The sequence below is a fragment of the Peromyscus maniculatus genome, chromosome 9 (genome assembly GCF_049852395.1).
Source record: "Peromyscus maniculatus bairdii isolate BWxNUB_F1_BW_parent chromosome 9, HU_Pman_BW_mat_3.1, whole genome shotgun sequence".
In the NCBI taxonomy this organism is placed as follows: Eukaryota; Metazoa; Chordata; class Mammalia; order Rodentia; family Cricetidae; genus Peromyscus; species Peromyscus maniculatus.
The window spans coordinates 70,641,041-70,659,127 of record NC_134860.1 but is presented as its reverse complement, the minus strand read 5'-3'; the positions used below and the strand labels follow the sequence as shown (position 1 = coordinate 70,659,127).

Genomic DNA, 18,087 nt, shown 5'->3' with positions numbered 1-18,087 from the left:
AGGGCCCCAACAGCTGCATAAGTCAGGCTTTCCTAGTTAGAAGGGATGGGCCACCTTGTCGGGCTGTGTGGGTGGAGGATCTTAGTAGGTCAGGAAAACAGCATTAAACAAAAGGTAATTATGCTCAAGCCTTTAGAGCTAATGGTATTTGTACTGCTTGGTTTTAGGCTGCTTTTTTTCTTTGGGTGCAGGGCATCTATCCTGTGTATATTCTACCATTATATTTTGTAAGCACACAATTTAAATGGGTTCACAAGTTCAAAGGAAAAGAATTGCCTTGGGATAAATCATGAGTTTCTCCCAATTTTTGATGTAGTTGATGTTGATGAAATTTTCAATTTTAGAATTAATACTAGAACAGATTAAGACTTTTGGAACCATTGGGACAGAATGAAAAAGACATGAATTTAGAGAAGAGGTAATGGCGGTTAAGTTTTGACTGCATATCTTTAAAGTTCTTATTTGAGTGTCTTAACCCTCAGTGTGATGATGCCAGGAGGCAGGGCTTTTGGAAGATAATGAGATGAGATGAGGCCATAAAGGTGGAGCTCCCCTGATGAAATTAATGTTCTTCTAAGAGGAGACATCTTTGAAAAATGCTGTGTCAGTGAATCTGCAGATCACTTGAAGATTTTGAAGATCTTCAAAATAAATCTTTATATAAATGAACATAGGGTATTTTCTTAAGTATTTATTTATTTATTTACTTATTTATTGTGCATGTTTGTGCATGTGTGCTTGCATGTGCACATGCCATAGTGTAAGTGTGGAGTTCAGAGGACACCTCTGTCTTGTTTCTGCAGGTGGGTTGTGCTCCATATTCCAGGCCAGCTGGCCTAAGAGCTCCCAGGTGATTCTTGCCTCTGCCTCCCATTCCGACAGAAGAGGGCTGGGTTGCAGATGTGTGCTGCCATCCTAGCTTTTTACACACTTCTGGAGATTGAAGTTGGGGTGTCAGGCCCACATGGCTTGTGCTTTCCCTTGAGGAGCTATGTCTCTGGCCCGTCCGTATTCTTTTTGGGGCTACTGCACATTAAGTCTTCTTGATTTCTTTTTCAGATTATCCATTGTTAGTGTATAGTAGCAACCCATTTTTCTACATTTAGTCTATATCCTAGAATTTTGGTAATTTTTAGTAGCTTTTGTGAAGTCCTTACATTTTCTACAAATAACACAGGTCATTGTACTTCTTTCTTTCTAATTTAAATTCCTTTTTCTTTGTTGCATAGCTGTTCTTCTGTAACTGCATTGAATATGGGTGTCAAAAATTGGTGTCATCATGGGGAAAATAAAATCTCAGTTCTACCACAGTCTAGTCTCATTTGAACATTGTAAATCCTTACTAAAAGAAAAGATGTGATTACAAAAATTCCAACCAACCTAATTCCAGACAAGTCCCAAAACCGAAACACAAGAAATATGAAAAGTCAAAGCAACAGGACTGCTTAAAATTACTAATTCCATAGTAATTGACTCCAGTGACAGTGAATTAAATGAAAACCCCAACAAAGTATTCAAAAGAATAATTGTGGCCAGGTGATGGTGGCCCATGCCTTTAATCCCAGCACTCGGGAGGCAGAGCCAGGTGGATCTCTGTGAGTTCGAGGCCAGCCTGGGCTACCAAGTGAATCCCAGGAAAGGCGCAAAGCTACACAGAGAAACCCTGTCTCAAAAAACCAAAAAAAAAAAAAAAAGGATTAATTGTAAGAATGTTGAATGAAATCCAAGAGGATATGAATAAATTTCTTGACATATTCAAAGTGAACACAAACAGCTGGATGAAATAGGGAACTCAATTCAGAACATGAAAGAGGAACTAAGTAGAGGTAGGAATATTGAAAAAAAGTTGAAATTTGGAAATTAAAATCTCAATAAATGAAATAAAAAGTTCAGCGTGAAGCCTTACCAGTAATAAATTAAATGGAAGATAATGCCAGAGCTTAATGAGAAGCTAAATGAATTAGAATACTCAGACAATGACAAAAAGGAAATAAATAGGAAAGCATGAACAACGTGGGAGATCTATGGGACACAATTAAAAGACCATATTTTCAAATCATTGATGTAGGACAACAACAAGAAGGAAAAGGATGAGATGATGTATTCAAGAAAATCATAGCAGAAAAATTTCCAAAGCATTTTTCATCCAAAAGAGGTTGCTATCAGATATAGGGGGCATTTAGAGAACCAAATGAATAGGGTCAAAAGAATTTGTCACATCATACTATGCTTAAAACACTAAGCATACAGAACAAAGAATGTTGAGAGCTGTCAGAAGCACCAGACACACATAAAGAAAGGCAAATCCATCAAGATGACAGTGGATGTCCTTGTTAGCTTTAATTATCAAATGACACAACCTAGAATTCACCTGAAAAGAGTCTCAGTTGAGGCATTCCTTAGATAAGATTGGTCCTTGGGATATCTTGGGGAATTTTCTGATTTGCTATTTGACATAGGATGGCCCAGCCCACAGTGGATGGCATCATTCCCTAGGCAGTTGGTTCTGGACCATATAAGGAAACAAATTATGCATGAGCATGAGAATAAGCAAGCAAATGAGCCAGCAAGCAGCATTTCTCCGTAATTTCTGTGTATTTCCTTGGCTGTGAGTGAGTGTCCTGGTTAGAGGTAGTGCTGCATGGAATAGCAAGCAGGCCTGCCCTGAAGTTCCTGCTCTGTTTGTGCCCTGATTCCCCTCAGTGACCTGGAAGTGTAAGTCAAATCCTTTCTTTCTGAAAGTTGCTTTTTGTCAGTGTTTTATTACAGCAACAGAAAGAAAACTAGAACAGTGGACCGCTCAACAGAGGCTCTGGAAGCTGTGAGCATAAAGAACAAGATATATCAGCCAGATGTACTATATATACCTAGCAGGGTATCCTTAATAACTGAAGAAGGAAGAAAGTTTCCATGATAACGGCATTTATGGCTACTACATAAGCACCAGGGAAGATGCTTGAAGGGATTTTCCACACTGAATAGAGAGATAAACTTATGAATCCACAGGAGAGACTATACTCACTAGGTTAGCACATGGTTAGGAAAGTACCAGATATTACAAAAACATATGCATAGTTCTCAACACTGACTGAGTGTTCATAGTGTCAGTTCTCTACTTAGAAGAATATGAACGACCAGTAGGTTGGATTGAAACACCAGACCCAAGAAGAACATGATGGCCCACGCTTTTAATCCCAGTCCTCAGGAGGCAAAGGCAGGTGGATCTCTGTGAGTTCCAGGACAGCCAGTGCTACACCGTTTCAAGCAACAAGGAAACAGCAAGGAAGCCCAGACCCATCTGTGTATTGCCTACCAGAAGCAAATGGAGCTGTCAAACACAGCCTTAGGGTAAGAGGGTAGAAAAGATATTCCAAGTAAATAGAACTAGAAAGCAAGTGGGTGTAGGAAATACTAATACCAGACAAAGACTTCAAACTAAAATTATGATAGAGATAGACAATCATACTGTTTAAGGGAACAATCCCTCGAGAAGATATTTAAATTCTAAATGTACAGGTGCTGCATATGGATGTATCCTATTTCATAAGATAAATAACAGTGGATATAAAGACACAGGTTGACTTCAATACTATGGTAGTAGGTAAAATAAGTATCCTACTCTTATCAGTAGACCAGTCATGCAACAACAAGAAAAAGCAATAAAGAAATAGAGTTAAGTGATATTATAGATCAAATGGACTTAACAGACGTCAACAGAATATTGTATCCAAACATTGCAGAGTACACATTTTTTTTCCTCAGAAACCCATGGAACTTTCTTTGAAAAGGACCCCATTTTAGAACACAAAGCAAGTCTAAAGAGTACAAGAAAACTGAAATACTTTCTTATATTCTGAATGATCACATTTTAATATAACTAGAAATTAGCAGCAAGAGAAATTAGTGAACACACAAAATCGTGGAACAACACAGTATTGAATGGAATGTTAAAAAATGAGGGAAATTAAAAAAATCCTAGAATTTGAATGGAGACAAAATCACAAGATAACGAGAAGCTATGGAGTACAATGAAAGCATTTCTTTGAGTATGTGTGGTGGTGGGGTGGGTGGGCATGTGTGTGCTGATGCACTTGCTCATGAGTGTGCAATTGGGAGCCAGAGGCCGAATGGAGAGATAGTAAAGATTAGGGCAGAAATTATGAAATAGAAGCAAAAAGAATATGACAACGATGAAACAATTGGACGTTCAGCATATTAAGCAATATAAGCCAGACTATGAAAGACAAATACTATGTTTTCTTTCACTTGTGGATCTAGACTTTATGTAGAGACACAAAAACATTTCTATGTATTTATTACATATGTTATATTATGTATATACTGTGTATATGTACACAGGTATATGAACGTGAGTGAATGACATGAAAGCAGAAGAGACACTGGGGGAAGAAGAGGATGAGCGTCTGTGGGAAAGGGGGAGCTTAAGGGAAGATAGTATAGAGGATGAATAGAGTTCAAATGAAATAACTTGAAAGAAGTCTTTATGAATCAGAAAACATTATGCAATAAATATATAGTAGCAGTATAATAAGTGAAATACTATTTGAAATAAGTATTCTGAATTACCACTTGGGAAGCAGAAGCAGGCAGATCTCTATGAGTTCAAGGCCAGCCTGGTCTACAGAATGGATTCCAGGACAGCCAGGCCTACATAGAGAAACCCTGTCTTGAAAAACAAAATAAAAAAAAGTATTATCTTCCCTGTGGATTTTCATATGTAGCCTTTTATTTATTTATTTTTATTCTTGTGTTCACAGTTTTTATTTTTTACTAGTGACTATTGCATTTATCAAATGCTTTTATTGGAAGATTTGAGATGATCATGTGGTCATTTTAACGTTCAAACATTAATTTCTTGAAAAATACCATACCACATGTAGAACAGTACGTGTGCAGTGCTTATAATTCAGTGGTTATGACCCATGTAATAGCCCCTGGGTCAAGACACAGAACAGTCATTATCCCAGCAACTGTCTCCTACCTCCCATCTTAACTCCTCAAAGGCAACTGGTGTGCTGATTTTTAACACTAGATCGACTCTATTTTTGAACTTCTTACAAAGTTGAAGAGTATATTCTCTTTATTTTTCACTCACATTTTTTGTGCAATTTTATTCATATTTTCTGAATCACTTTCCTTGGTTTTATAGTTATTGAATAGCTTGGATGATTTCTAAGGGCCATTTAGATTGTATATGGTTTTAAAAGATTATTGACAAGCCGGGCGGTGGTGGCGCATGCCTTTAATCCCAGCACTCGGGAGGCAGAGGCAGGCGGATCTCCGTGAGTTCGAGGCCAGCCTGGTCTACCAAGTGAGTTCCAGGAAAGGCGCAAAGCTACACAGAGAAACCCTGTCTCGGAAAAAAAAAAAAAAAAAAAGAAAAAAAAAAAAAAAAAAAAGATTATTGACAAATCATGTTGCTACAAGCTCTTGTATTTGTGTGTTGATCCACATATACATACATTTCTTTTGGGCATTTGCTATGAGTCTTCGTAATCAGATCATAAACTGAGCATCAACTACCTGCATCTGTCCACCTTTGGTAGATAGGACAGTAGATCTAAGTGGTAGTATGCCTGCCTAGCTTGGGCAAGGACCTTCAAACCCTAGCACCAGAAAGAAACGGACTTTGGTAGATACTAGAGCTTTTTTCAGGATGACCTTAGGACTTTGTTGGTTATTCCAGTCTCACTGCTACTTGCCATTGTCAGTCTTATAGAGGCTTTCTCATCCTAAAGGAACCTACTAGTCGTGTGTCATGCCATTCTGTTCTTGTCCTAAAGGAACCTACCCAGTCGTGTGTCATGCCATTCTAGTTTTATTTACTTTTCCAATCAATAAATGATTTTGAACATTTTGTTTATTGCTACCTTGGATTCCTTCAGTTGTCTGTGTTGTAACTATCTCCTCAGTCTGCAGCTTACATTTTATTCCATTAAAGACATTTTTTAATGTAGTTCTTAAAGGAATCCTGAATATTATTTTTCCTTTATGGTTTGAGAAGTGTATTTTATACCTTATTTGAGAAATCTTTTTCTTTCCCATATCTATGAACATACTCAACTGTGTTACATTTTAGAATTAATTTTGGCAGTGGTATACTGGAGTCACCTTTACTTTTATACAGATAGTATTAACATTTCACAGATTTTTGTAGGATGCTTTTAAGCCAGCGTGTGTTCTACATTGTGAGTTAGAGCGTAGAGCATGCTCATGTACTTTCAGCTTGAAAACAGGTGGGCTGTTTACTCCAGGAACATCAACAAGCACCATACACCAGTCCTACTGTGTTTGCATATATCAGGTATTACATTATAAGACGGGAAAAGAGATGTGTAACTATAACAGAGAGCTTGTTTGGTTCCTTAGACAAGATAAGGATGTAGAATATTAGTAGCAAAATTAGAATAGATTGAATGAAGTTGACAGTTTCTGCACAAAGAGTATAGGCTATCAGATGCAGTATTTGAGTTGCAGGGCTCAAATTTATGAACTTAAGTAACCATCATCCTTGCATGTGATGGTTACTTATGGCCCTAAAGGAAACAAGTTCATAAATAAAGCTTTGGTATGTTGTTAGACTAGAGGTGTAATTGTGAGTCACCATGTGGGTGTTGGGAACTGAACCCTGGTCCTCTGGAAGAGCCAGTGGACTTAATCATTTAGCCATTTCTCCAAACATTCTTACTAAGAAAGATGAAGTTAGGCTTAGTGATGCATGACTGTAATCTCTGAGAACCAGAAGGAAAAGGATTGCCATGAATTTGATGACGTACTCAGGTATATAGCCAGGACAAAATAGCAAAACAAAAATACCAAGTAATCTCAAAATACCAAAAAAAAAAAAAAAAAAAAAAAAAGGGAAAAAATTCTGGAGATGATGCATGATATCCCCCTCATTCCTGTAATCTCAGCACTCTAGCCTGAGACAGGAAGATCATCTCAAGTTTGAGGTCAGTCTGGGCTACAGAGTGAGACCATCTCAAAAAACAAAACATAACAGCCAGGCGGTGGCGCATGCCTTTAATCCCAGCACTCAGGAGACAGAGGCAGGTGGAACACTGAGTTCAAGACCATCCTGATCTACAAAGCGAGTTCCAGGACAGTCAGGACTGTTACACAAAGAAACCCTGTGGGTAAATGGGAGGTGGAGACAAAAGAATACCTAGAAGCTCTTGGGCTAGCTGACCTGGTATATGCAGTGATGAACAAGACATCCTGTCTCCAATGAGGTGGAAAGGCTAGAACCAGCAACTGAAAGTTGACTCTTGTTTCCATACATTGCATGAGCATACCCACACTCACATAAACTACACACACACACACACACACACACACACACACACCCATGAAACACGAAAAGAATAAAGAAAAATGAGTGCAGTGAGAAGGAGGAAGGCAAATACTTGTGGCCCCAGGTATCCAGGTTACCATAGCAGGATACGCTGCTATCCTGCTATCCAGGAGGAGGGTTGAAGTAAGAGTCCATCTGTTGATTCTTTGCCAATGTAACAAGGAGGCGGGAGGGAGAAAACGAAAGAGGAAGGGAGGCACAAAAGTGAAGTACAGAAGGTCTCTTTGTGAGCTTACTTTCTGGAAATGTTTTTTCTCTTATATAATAAAATTGTTAGACTTAACAAATGTGTCAAAATATCACAGTGACTCTTTGGCGCCTTATAGTTATTTGTAAATATCACAGAAATTATTTGATGTGACTCAAAGTGTTGGGTTTTATCAGTCTCTAAGTAATTTAGTAGTGTATGTTATGACAGAAGTTAGTCTGTTCTTCTGCGTATGTATGTAGTATAAACACTGTTTAAGTGGCATGCCTTTTCATAAGACAGGTAATGATGTAAAACGTTCCCTGTTAGGGTTTTCAGAATGAAATCATCAATAAGTACCTGTGTTGAATGCAGTTTGTAATGTCTCAGAGCAGTTTCTAATACAATCGTTTTCAAGTTGAATCAACTTCTTTAAGAGTTTCTGGGGAGAGTCAGCAGTTTAAAATTTTAAAAAATGTGAATTTTGTCTATGAAAGTTGGATGTTTTGCCCCTTAGCATTGAATTGGTGAATGCTGAAAACTTTCAAAAACGTTTATTTTACAGCTCAGCCTAGACTTAGTAACATGTATGACTGTGTTCAGTTTGCTCTGTTTGCTGATGTTTTATTGGTTTATGCTGTATAGACTAATCCTCTGCTATCCCACCTTGCCATATGAGTGCTAGTGCATGTGCCATTAAAGGTTTCTAAATGCATGCAAACATCCTTTCATTAACAAAAAGATAAGTTGTTCTCACTTATAAAGGAATAATGAAAGAGATGAATGAATAATGTAAGAGCTTAAAACTTAAAACTTGAAGGTTCTTATCCTAATCCTCAATAAGTTCTTCTTTAAAAAAAAAAACCTGTTTTACTTTGTATCAGTATTCAGTGAGAAATCATAATTCTTTTTGTGTAGTGCCTCAAGGCAAACAAGATGACAGAGAGATTGGCTCTTTGTAATTACCTTGTCTGCTCAAAGAAAAAGGTCAGAGGTAGAGCTGCCTCATCCAGCCATTGGACTTTGATACCTCTCATAGGGTGTAGATGAAATTGATGGTTAAATTAAATCACCACCATCTGGGATGGAAGGGTGGAGAAACAGACATGAGTTTCAATAGAGGTTCTGGTATTAGTGTTAGGGTTAGTATATATAATGTACTAATAGTTACCTGGTTGGTTTAAGGAATACATTTTCTCAAAGAGTTGTTCGAAAAAAAAAGTAGTCAGGAGGTCTTTTTGGATTTCCTTGGACAGTATGTCTGTTAGTGAGGCAATTCCTGAGTGCATTTTACTGTGTTCTCTGGATGTAGATACATCAGTGTCTCGTCTTTTTGTTTTGCAGAGTTGGAGGGCTATCCGGTGTATCAATGCCTTATTGATAATGGCAGAACACCCGCCGTTGCTAGACACAGCTCAGATTTTAAGTAGCGACATCTCTCTTCTGTCTGCCCCCATTGTAAGTGCAGATGGAACACAACAGGTAAGGAAATGGAAGTGTAAGTTACCTTGTGTCTAATTATTGTTGTTTTCTTATAGCTAAGGGGCTACTTTCTGTGCTGTTGAATAACCAGTAGTAATAGACTTGTAGATTTTTCTGTCCTCTGCGAACATGGCAAGGAAAGTGTTTGTCTTGGTTTTTGTCTTCATGTGTGCTCACATACTTTCTTAGCATCACCTTCTTTTGCTAACTTGCTTTTCAGGGTCAGATGGGAGTCTCTTAAGGTTTCTCCTCCCTCACTAACCACAGATGTGGCAGATACTCATGGACTTTTATGAGTCTCTGACAGATTTCTGCTAACATTTGTTGCTTGAGGCCAGTCACTGGCTTCAGTGTGCCTGTTAATTAGTTAATCACAGTACACTGCCCTGGTCGCTGTAGCTGTGTGTTCTGCTGAGGGGAAGACATAGGACCAGGCTGACATATCACCACAGTAGCCTGTGCCTTGTTTCTCTTCTCTCAAAAAAGGAGAATCCATTGGTAAAAATTCCTTAAGACCTGAGGGCACTGAGGCTCTGAAGTCGCAGTAGTGGTGTAAATGGTGTCAGGAATAGTACACACTAAAGCAGAAATATGGGGGAGTGGTCCGGTAGCTGTAGGACTGGCTATATGTAAAAACCACACAGAAATACAGCTGGAGAAACGGCTCAGTAGTTAAGTACACTTGTTTTTCTTGCAAAGGACCCAGGTTCAGTTCCCACCATCCCACATGGTTTGCAACTGTCTTTAACTTCAGTTCCAAGACATCAGTGTCATCTTCTGGCCTCTGGGGACACTAGACATACACACAGTGCACTTACATATACACAGGCAAAATACTCATACACATAAAATTAAAAGGTAGTTTTAAAAAACTGTATAGCAGACAATAATTGGCGGTAGGCAGGCAATAAACTTGACAGTAGATATTTTATTTATTTATTTATTTATTTATTTGTTTGTTTGTTTATTTATTTAATTATTTTGAAATAGGGTTTCTCTGAGTAACAGTTCTGGCTGTCCTAGAACTCACTGTGTAGACTTGGCTGGCCTCAAACTCAAAGATCCAGTTTTCTTTGCCTCCCAAGTGCTGGGATTAAAGGCGTATGCCACCACTGTCTGGCAACAGTGGATGTTCTTAATATTGGTTCAAGAACTGACTAATAAGCCAAGTCAGAGCTCCCCTGCGAGTCGTGACATCATCTGGAGCCTGAGAGAAACAGCAAACTATAATATACTTCTGCAGGCAGCAGAAAGCGTGTGCCAGAATGGTATGGGAATTCCACAGCAACAGATAGATACTTTCATCTGTTGTCTGGACTTTCTCAGTGGGATGCTTTCTCTTGTATCTCTTGGGATCAAATTAACTTCCTTATATTTGGCTGTTAAGATTACCTATCCCCTCAAGAATACTTTGTTTTTATTCACTACTTATATCTACTAATGTATTAGCTATAGTGGGTTTGGCTTGTGGATTATAGCAGGAGTCTTCTGACATCTAGTGCTGCTTTTAGAGAAACAGTGATAGGCATCCTCTCTTTTGACTGGCACAGCTGAGTCTCTTTTGGCTTTATCTTCTTACTAGTAGAATTTTTTTTTTTTTTGAGACAGGGTATCATTGTGTAGCTCTGAGTGGCCTGGAACTTGCTATGCAGACCAGAGTGTCTTCAAATTCACAGAGCTCTCCCAGCCTCTGCTTCCCAAGTGCTGGAATTAAAGGTGTGCACCACCAACACTCAGTTAGTAATAGATTTTTTTTTAATAATAATTTTATTTATTTGAAATTGTAACCTAGTTACATCATTTCCTCCTTCCCTTTCCTCCCCCTAACCCTGCCATGTTGTACACATATCACCGACCCCCCCCCACACACACACACAACACTGCCCAATCTGTATCATGTTACCTGTATATATGTGATCTCAGGGCTGACCACTTGATTCTAGATAACCATTTGTAGGGATTATTCCTGGGGAAGCCTATTCTTCCACTCAAAGCATTCCCAGTTCTTGCCCATAGTTCTTTGGCTAGGTTGAGGGCCCTCAAGTTTTCCTTTACCTCATTATCATGTCCTTTGTGTCGTCATTGTTCAGGTCTTTTTAAGGCAGCCATGTTGATGAGACTTGTTGAGTGTAGCCTTTCTTGCTTTTCTAGGAGACACAACCACACAATAACCTTCCTATGCCTCTGGCTCTTAAAACCCAGCCTCTCATCTGTAATGATCCCTGAGCCTTGGGTTCAGGAGTTGTGCTGTAGATTTGTCAGTTGGAACTGGGTACCACATGATCCCTTATTCTCTGCAGTTTGATCTGTTGTGCTTTTTCTGGAAGTCTCTGTTTGTTACAAAAAGAACTTTCTTTGATGAGAGGTTTGTTTATTTTTTATGCATTTTAGGCTTGTAAGAAAAATTGAGTGACTATATGGAGGGTTCTAATACATCACCTCCTCAGTGGTTCTCTCTGTTAACACATCAGTGTTAAATATTAACATATAAAATACAACCCAAATGACATCACTAGACAATATATGCAGTCCCTCAGCCACCAAAACATCATTATTTGGTGAATGTCAGTGTTAAGTTTCATGCTTCGTGTTCTGTAGTTCTATGATTTTTGACATGTGGATACAGTATACTTAAAGTATACTTACAGTATACTTATGATAAGTATATACAGTATACTTATCATATACAGAGTACTTTTCCAACTCCAAGAAGTCCTGTGTTTCCCCAGTCATCTCTCCTTCACTGTCCCTGAGGTTGGGAGCCACTAAGGTTTTTTTGCTGTCTGATGTACTTCTATCTTTCCTGGAATGCCATGTAATTGAATTCACAGTGTAGCCTTTTCCAGTTGGTTACTCTGATTTCACAAAATGGTCTGGACAGTTTCTTCTCAGGGTCTAATTGGCCCTTCCTGTTTTATTATTGTGTAATAAACATTGTGTGCTTGTTCTAAATCAGATCATTTGTCTAGTCTTCTTTTGAAACCTACCTTGCGTACCTTGAGTTTTGGACACTTAGGTGTATATTTAACATTCTGGTGCAGAGTTCAGGGCGAATCTCAGCTTTAGCTAAGGGTGTACATAGTAAGAGAATGACTGTTGGGTCATGTTATAAAGCAGTGTTTAGTTTTGTAGGAAGCTGCCCAACTGTCTTCTAGAGTGTGTGGTTTTAGGTTTGATCTGAGATACTCTCAGTGCTAGAGGAAATAAGAATGTTGGAATGACTAATGCTGTTGGAAACTTCACATTTGCTCAGTTTCAGGGAATGTGAGTTTCACAAGTGGGATGATCAGTTCTGTGCATGTTGCCACCGTCAGAGACAGTCAGATATTTTGTTTTCTCATGTAGCTCAACAGTTTTCTAATTTAAATTTAACTTCTTCAGCTTCTATGCATTCTTCTTCTGAACAGATTGAATATACTTAAGATGTTGGTGAAGATAATCTTGGGCTGGACTAGCATGTAGCATGTTCAGTGATAGAGCATATGCTTAGCCCATGGTAGGCCCTGGATATGACCCCCAGCACTACCACTTAGAAGCAGAACTACTCACCAAGTCCTGTGGAGAGTCTTAATCATAATTGTTTCCATTTAGTCTCTTTTATTGTTTTGTAAGTGTCCCATCTGATGTGTCTCCACGGGCTTTTGCTTTATGGTGGAGACCAAGAGAACACAGAGATGCTGATAACATTATCTGAAGCTTTTTATTATTTGCATTTTCCAAAGAAAGCTGACAGGTGTGAGATAGTAGCATGTGCTGTAAGGAAGCCTAGACTGAGAGCTTTGCTGGAAGAGGGTCCATGAAAGGCAAGGCAGGACAAATGGGATTGGCTAGTTGTTTTTTTTTTTTTTTTTGAGACAGGGTTTCTCTGTGTAGCTTTGCACCTTTCCTGGATCTTGCTCTGTAGACGAGGCTGGCCTCGAACTCACAAAGTTCTGCCTGGCTCTGCCTCCTGAGTGCTGGGATTAAAGGTGTTCGCCACCACTGCCCGGTTGGGATTGGCTAGTTGTGATAATGCCAGTGGGCTTTGAGCAGTGGGGTATTTCTTAGTTGCATGGTACCCCCCCCCCCCCGCCCCCATGATTTAGAAAAGGGGAAATGCTGGCTTGATATATACATATTAGATAAGGTGTTTGAGGTTGTAAATTTGGGACTGGTTGGTTTGGTATAATAAGGGGTGTTCCTGACCATGCTCTTTATCCTCCCTGAGAATGGGCTATCTCTTTGAAAGGCAGACTGTTTCATGTGGATGAAAATGTTTAAGGGGCATAAAGCAAGGGAAAGACTGAACATAAAGAGAACCTGAGTTAAGGTCAAATTAGTGATAAATAATTTGTGAACTATCAAGTAGGTAGAATTACTAAACAAGTCAGGACAAAGTGAGAAGATGAAATCTTCCAGGCATTTCATTTGAATATCTGTATGGGGATGGCAAGAACACTCACTAAGACTGGCAAGCCCCAGCAGTCAGGAAAAGTAATAGAATTTTATGGTGAAATATCCTTTTAAACAGTAAATCAAAAGTTTTCTTGCTCACGCTCTATGTCCATCAGAGGTTAACTATGGCTCTGCCTTTGTTGTCTTCTCTTGAGACCCATCCTTGTAGGTTGTCGCTGGTAACTTTCAAATCCATGCTGCCCTCCATTCACATCTCACTGGCCACCAGTGGGCTGGGAGAATCTTCCTTTAGGGCAAGGTAGTATGCATTTGGAAAAAGAGTCCTCTACACCGGAGAGAACAGAGGCATCAACAGGTTTAGGATTTAAGGGAACGGAATATGAGAAAACTTGAAATGATTTTTAGGTCTTTGGGGATGTGTTAGCAGAGGAAATGAAAGCAGTCACCATCCAAGCCCTTGCCATGTGTCATGCTGAGCGAAGCCTGTCTGTGCACTGTTTCCTTCATTCTTACCACAGTCTCAGAAAGCATGAAGATTTCCATCTTTTTAGAGACTACAAATTACAGCGATGTTTAGTTGTATGTTACTAGATTATATCAGTAGCTTCTAAAAGGAGAGACAGGGATCAAGCTGACTCTGTAAGGTTCCTAGTCACATAGCATAGTTTTAATTGCCATAAAAATTAGTTTAATAGGCTAGATTCATAAAAGATCACATTGGAGTCAGAGATCTAAAATTACTGACATATTAGAGGTAGTAAAGCCATAGGAATATGTGAGATTATTTGTAATGAAGGAGCTTATTTTGGTGTGCATGTACGGGAAATGTTAGTAATTAGTAATACAGCTCCCAAATTAGCAGGTCTATGGCTGTTTGAATTCAATGGAGCTGCTTGAAGCTGCCTATGGCATCATGTTCCTTGGCTTTCTTTTTTTTCATGGACTTCATGCTTTTCCAGCTGTTCCCACCACGGGGAACTGCAGTGTCAACCATCTGGCCCTATATTAGGCAAACATGCAGTAACAGAGCACTGGCCCCGTGACCGTGGTTTCCAGGGAATCACTAGCTGAGTCCGATAATGACAGTTTTTTGGAGATGAAAGATCTATGGAGCTCTATCATTCTGACCTTCAGTTGCCATTGTGGCTTTAAGACTTCGTTTTCAAGGCTGAGGATAGGGAGGAGAGGAGAGCATGGCTTGAGTGGTTCAAAGCCCACTGTTCCTCCAGGATCCAGCTGTTTCCTTGAGCAGAGGAAATCAAAAACAGCAGTGAAGACAAGTAGGGATGTTTCCTTCTTCTCCCTCTACACCACTTAAACCTAAAAGTTGCATTTCTGAGATGAGCATGTACTGTTGCTATTTTATCTCTGTGGAGGTTATGTGTAGTTAAATGGGAAATAAGGTTTACTAGTAACGGAAATTCAGATATGGGAACTTTAGAAAGTGATCAGACTTAATTTTAAAAAGATATAAATTAAGTTATGCACTTTTAAAAACAGATACTTATGTACCAAGCTACTCCCATTTATTGAACCTTGGGATTCAGATTTCTAAGACATTAAAGTAATCGCTCACATGTTTGTGCAGCAGAACCCTAATGCAGACCTTGGGTCACAGTTTCACAGCAGCTGAACTTGTCTTCTCCTTGCTTTGTAGCTTAAAATAGTTCGTTGTTAAAGCCTTGCTTAGAAGCTCTAGGAAAGTTAGAATTTAAGCAGTAAAGCAGGACCCTACTTTCCATTGGTTTATTTCTTTTGATATCTACACCATGCTGCTTTCCATAGTGCTTCATGAGAAAATAAAATACCTTAAAAAACAAAAACAAACAAAACAAAAATGAACTCCATTATCAGATGTGAGGAGAAATCATGAGGACTTAAGTTCAGTACTCAGAAACCACTTTTCTTTTTAAATTAACTTTTTTATACATAAGGTTAATTTATACATAATGTGTCTACATGGTTCAGACTAGATCTAGTAATATTGTTTTTATAAACCTTATCTGAAAAGCTTTACTTTATAGTAAAGGTTCAGTTGTGCTCCTCCCTAAAACATTAGCTGCCTGCATATTTAAGTACCGCCTCTGTGTGAAATATGATGTTGATTCTTGTCCTAATAGATAATAAAAGTTTATTTATAGTTAGGTTGAATTACAGTGTAGTCAGGGAAAGTGTTTCTTAAAATATTATTGCTTTCTTAGGAATTGATGCACAAGTCAATTTCAGAAGCATGTACAGAGGTTACTACTATTAGGTAATGTATAAGGATCCTAAATAAAAATAAATTTCTAAATAATGATGCCCGAACCCCACAAACTTATAGATCAGCATATTAGATTGAATGCCAAAACTGCTTTAATACTTGGTAATACTAGAGTATATTAGAAAAAATAATTTTCTTATCCCAAGATTTTAACATATATCTTTTATGCTTCCCTTTTGGGGATGGTGCATGAATAACACCCTCATTCTTTAGCTAGCAAGCAACAGTCCCAGGGATCCATATCTTTAAACATGCTGCAGGCCGGGCGGTGGTGGCGCATGCCTTTAGTCCCAGCACTAGGAAAGCAGAGCTAGGCGGACCTCTGTGAGTTCGAGGCCAGTCTGATCTACAGAGTAAGATCCAGGATAGGCACCAAAACAACACAGAGAAACCCTGTCTCAAACAAACAAACAAACAAAAACATGTTGCGGACCCTTAATTTTTTCACCAATGTAACTCAGAAACTAATTGTAAATCTAAAGAGGCTAGTAACCTTAATGGGCACATTAACGAATGCCTTTTGTTCCCAGAGAGCAATTTATGTTTAGTGAAAGTAGAGCCATAGATTGTCTACAAAACCTCTTCTCCAGGAGTTAGTCATAGGATGAATTCAAAGTTTGAGGAAAGAAGGTATGTTGGAATTAGCTTTAAAGGAAGAAAATGCAAATTAAAACCTCAATGAGGCCCTGGGTGTGGTCTCCAGAACCATAAAACAAAACAAAACTTAAAAAGAAAGTAAGTATTAACCAGCCTCACATTGAAAGGCATCAGTGGGATCTTTTATACACTGCTGGCTGTCTGTTTTGATGGAGTTATTGGAAGCTGCAAGCCAGTAATGATGTCAAACTTGCTAAATATTAGAAGTTGATCTTGAACTGATTCATCTCCTAGCTTCAGTTCCCAAGTGCTGGGAAAAGTGTGCACTACTATGCCAAGAAAATCTTATACATGTATGTAAGGGTACATGCACAAAACTGTTCATTGCATTTTTTTTTGCCTGAATAATTGGAAGTGGTATAAATGATCCATAGTAGGGAAATAGGGACAGATTTTAGAAAATTCATGAAGAGGATTCATGCTTGAATAATGCTTACTGGTATTCTAAGGGCATGTTGTATGGGTATACATACAACTACATAAGCTACCAAAACAACAACAACAAAAACCAAAGAAATATACAAGGATGTAGGTGAAGACTATTAAAGATGAAAAGATATACTCCAGATTCATACACAGTCACATACTCACACAACCATGCACACAACCTCTAAACTTACACTTATCAAAGGAGTATCATTGAGCAATATTAAAATTCTGGTTGATGCTTACAAGTAATGAATATAATACTTTCTACTTTTCCATTTATTTGAAATACAAAATACAAAGATATGAGATTATATATTTTAGGATAGTTGATAAAGGTTTTAAATGTTATATTTTGACTTTTAGATTTGAGCTAATAACTAATAGGCAGTCAATAATGCTTCAAAAATAGATAAGTGAAATGAGAAAAATCCTTGAATTATTTTGGCTTAGGAATAGTCATAAGGAAAGACCCAGAAAGATGCAGTGCCATCAGCTTTAGAAGAAGATGCAGTGACAGCGGCCAGTGCCATCAGCTTTAGAAAGCTGCTGGATTATGTGTGAACCATGATCATGAGGCTTCTGGTGGGATTGCTGTCCCCTATGTATGGTTAGCTTCCTGTTTGCACCAACCACATGAACAATGTGAACAAAGTTTTCTTTGTAAAAGAGTAGCACCTGCTAAGACAGGTTATAATGCATATTTGTACTCCTAACACTTAGGAGGCTGAGGCAGGAGGATTGTCTTGAGTTTGAGGTCAACTTGGGCTGCATAGCAATACCCTATCTCAGAAAAAGCTAAACAAAATAATATTCTACATTAGCATTTGCTATTTAACTTCTGCAAATTCTGAAGTTGGGGAGAATTTGACGAAGAATCTGGCTGAAAGATTTCCCTGGGATCCAAACCAGTGAGGTGAAATGGTCTGGTCCAACTGGTGATAGCAACACCAGATGCAAGGAGATGAGCTTTTGTGCTGTTCTCTCAAGTGTATGCTTCAGTAATCACAAATGATTCTGCTTTTATTGGATTTTCTATAGGAGAGCTGTGAAAGTTTATATAGAAGAGGGGATAGCATGCCAATTCTATCACAAGAATGATTCTTCCCACATAGTCAGTTGCAGGGACATGGGAAGGTGCAGGTACTAGAACCTCTTTCTAGAGCATCCTCTGGTTCTGCCAGCCCCCAGTGCACAGTGCTTAGCCATATTGAAAGATTGTATGCTTTCCTTGAACACTGATTTATTGTTCTGAGTTCACAGTACTTCTTCAGTTCTAAATAAATACAGAACCATCAAATT

The 18,087-nt window shown here is 38.6% G+C and overlaps 1 protein-coding gene across 6 annotated transcripts in view; it reads left to right on the top strand.

The window, feature by feature from the left end:
* The window catches only part of Fndc3a (fibronectin type III domain containing 3A), a 155,102-nt gene that overhangs the window by 12,810 nt on the left and 124,205 nt on the right, over positions 1-18,087 (top strand). For all 6 annotated transcript variants that reach the window (XM_076545351.1, XM_076545349.1, XM_076545348.1 and 3 more), the window contains exon 2: positions 8,907-9,044. In XM_076545351.1, coding sequence (XP_076401466.1) covers positions 8,946-9,044 — 99 coding nt within the window. In that variant the 5' untranslated portion in view covers positions 8,907-8,945. The remainder of the gene's footprint in view (positions 1-8,906; positions 9,045-18,087) is intronic.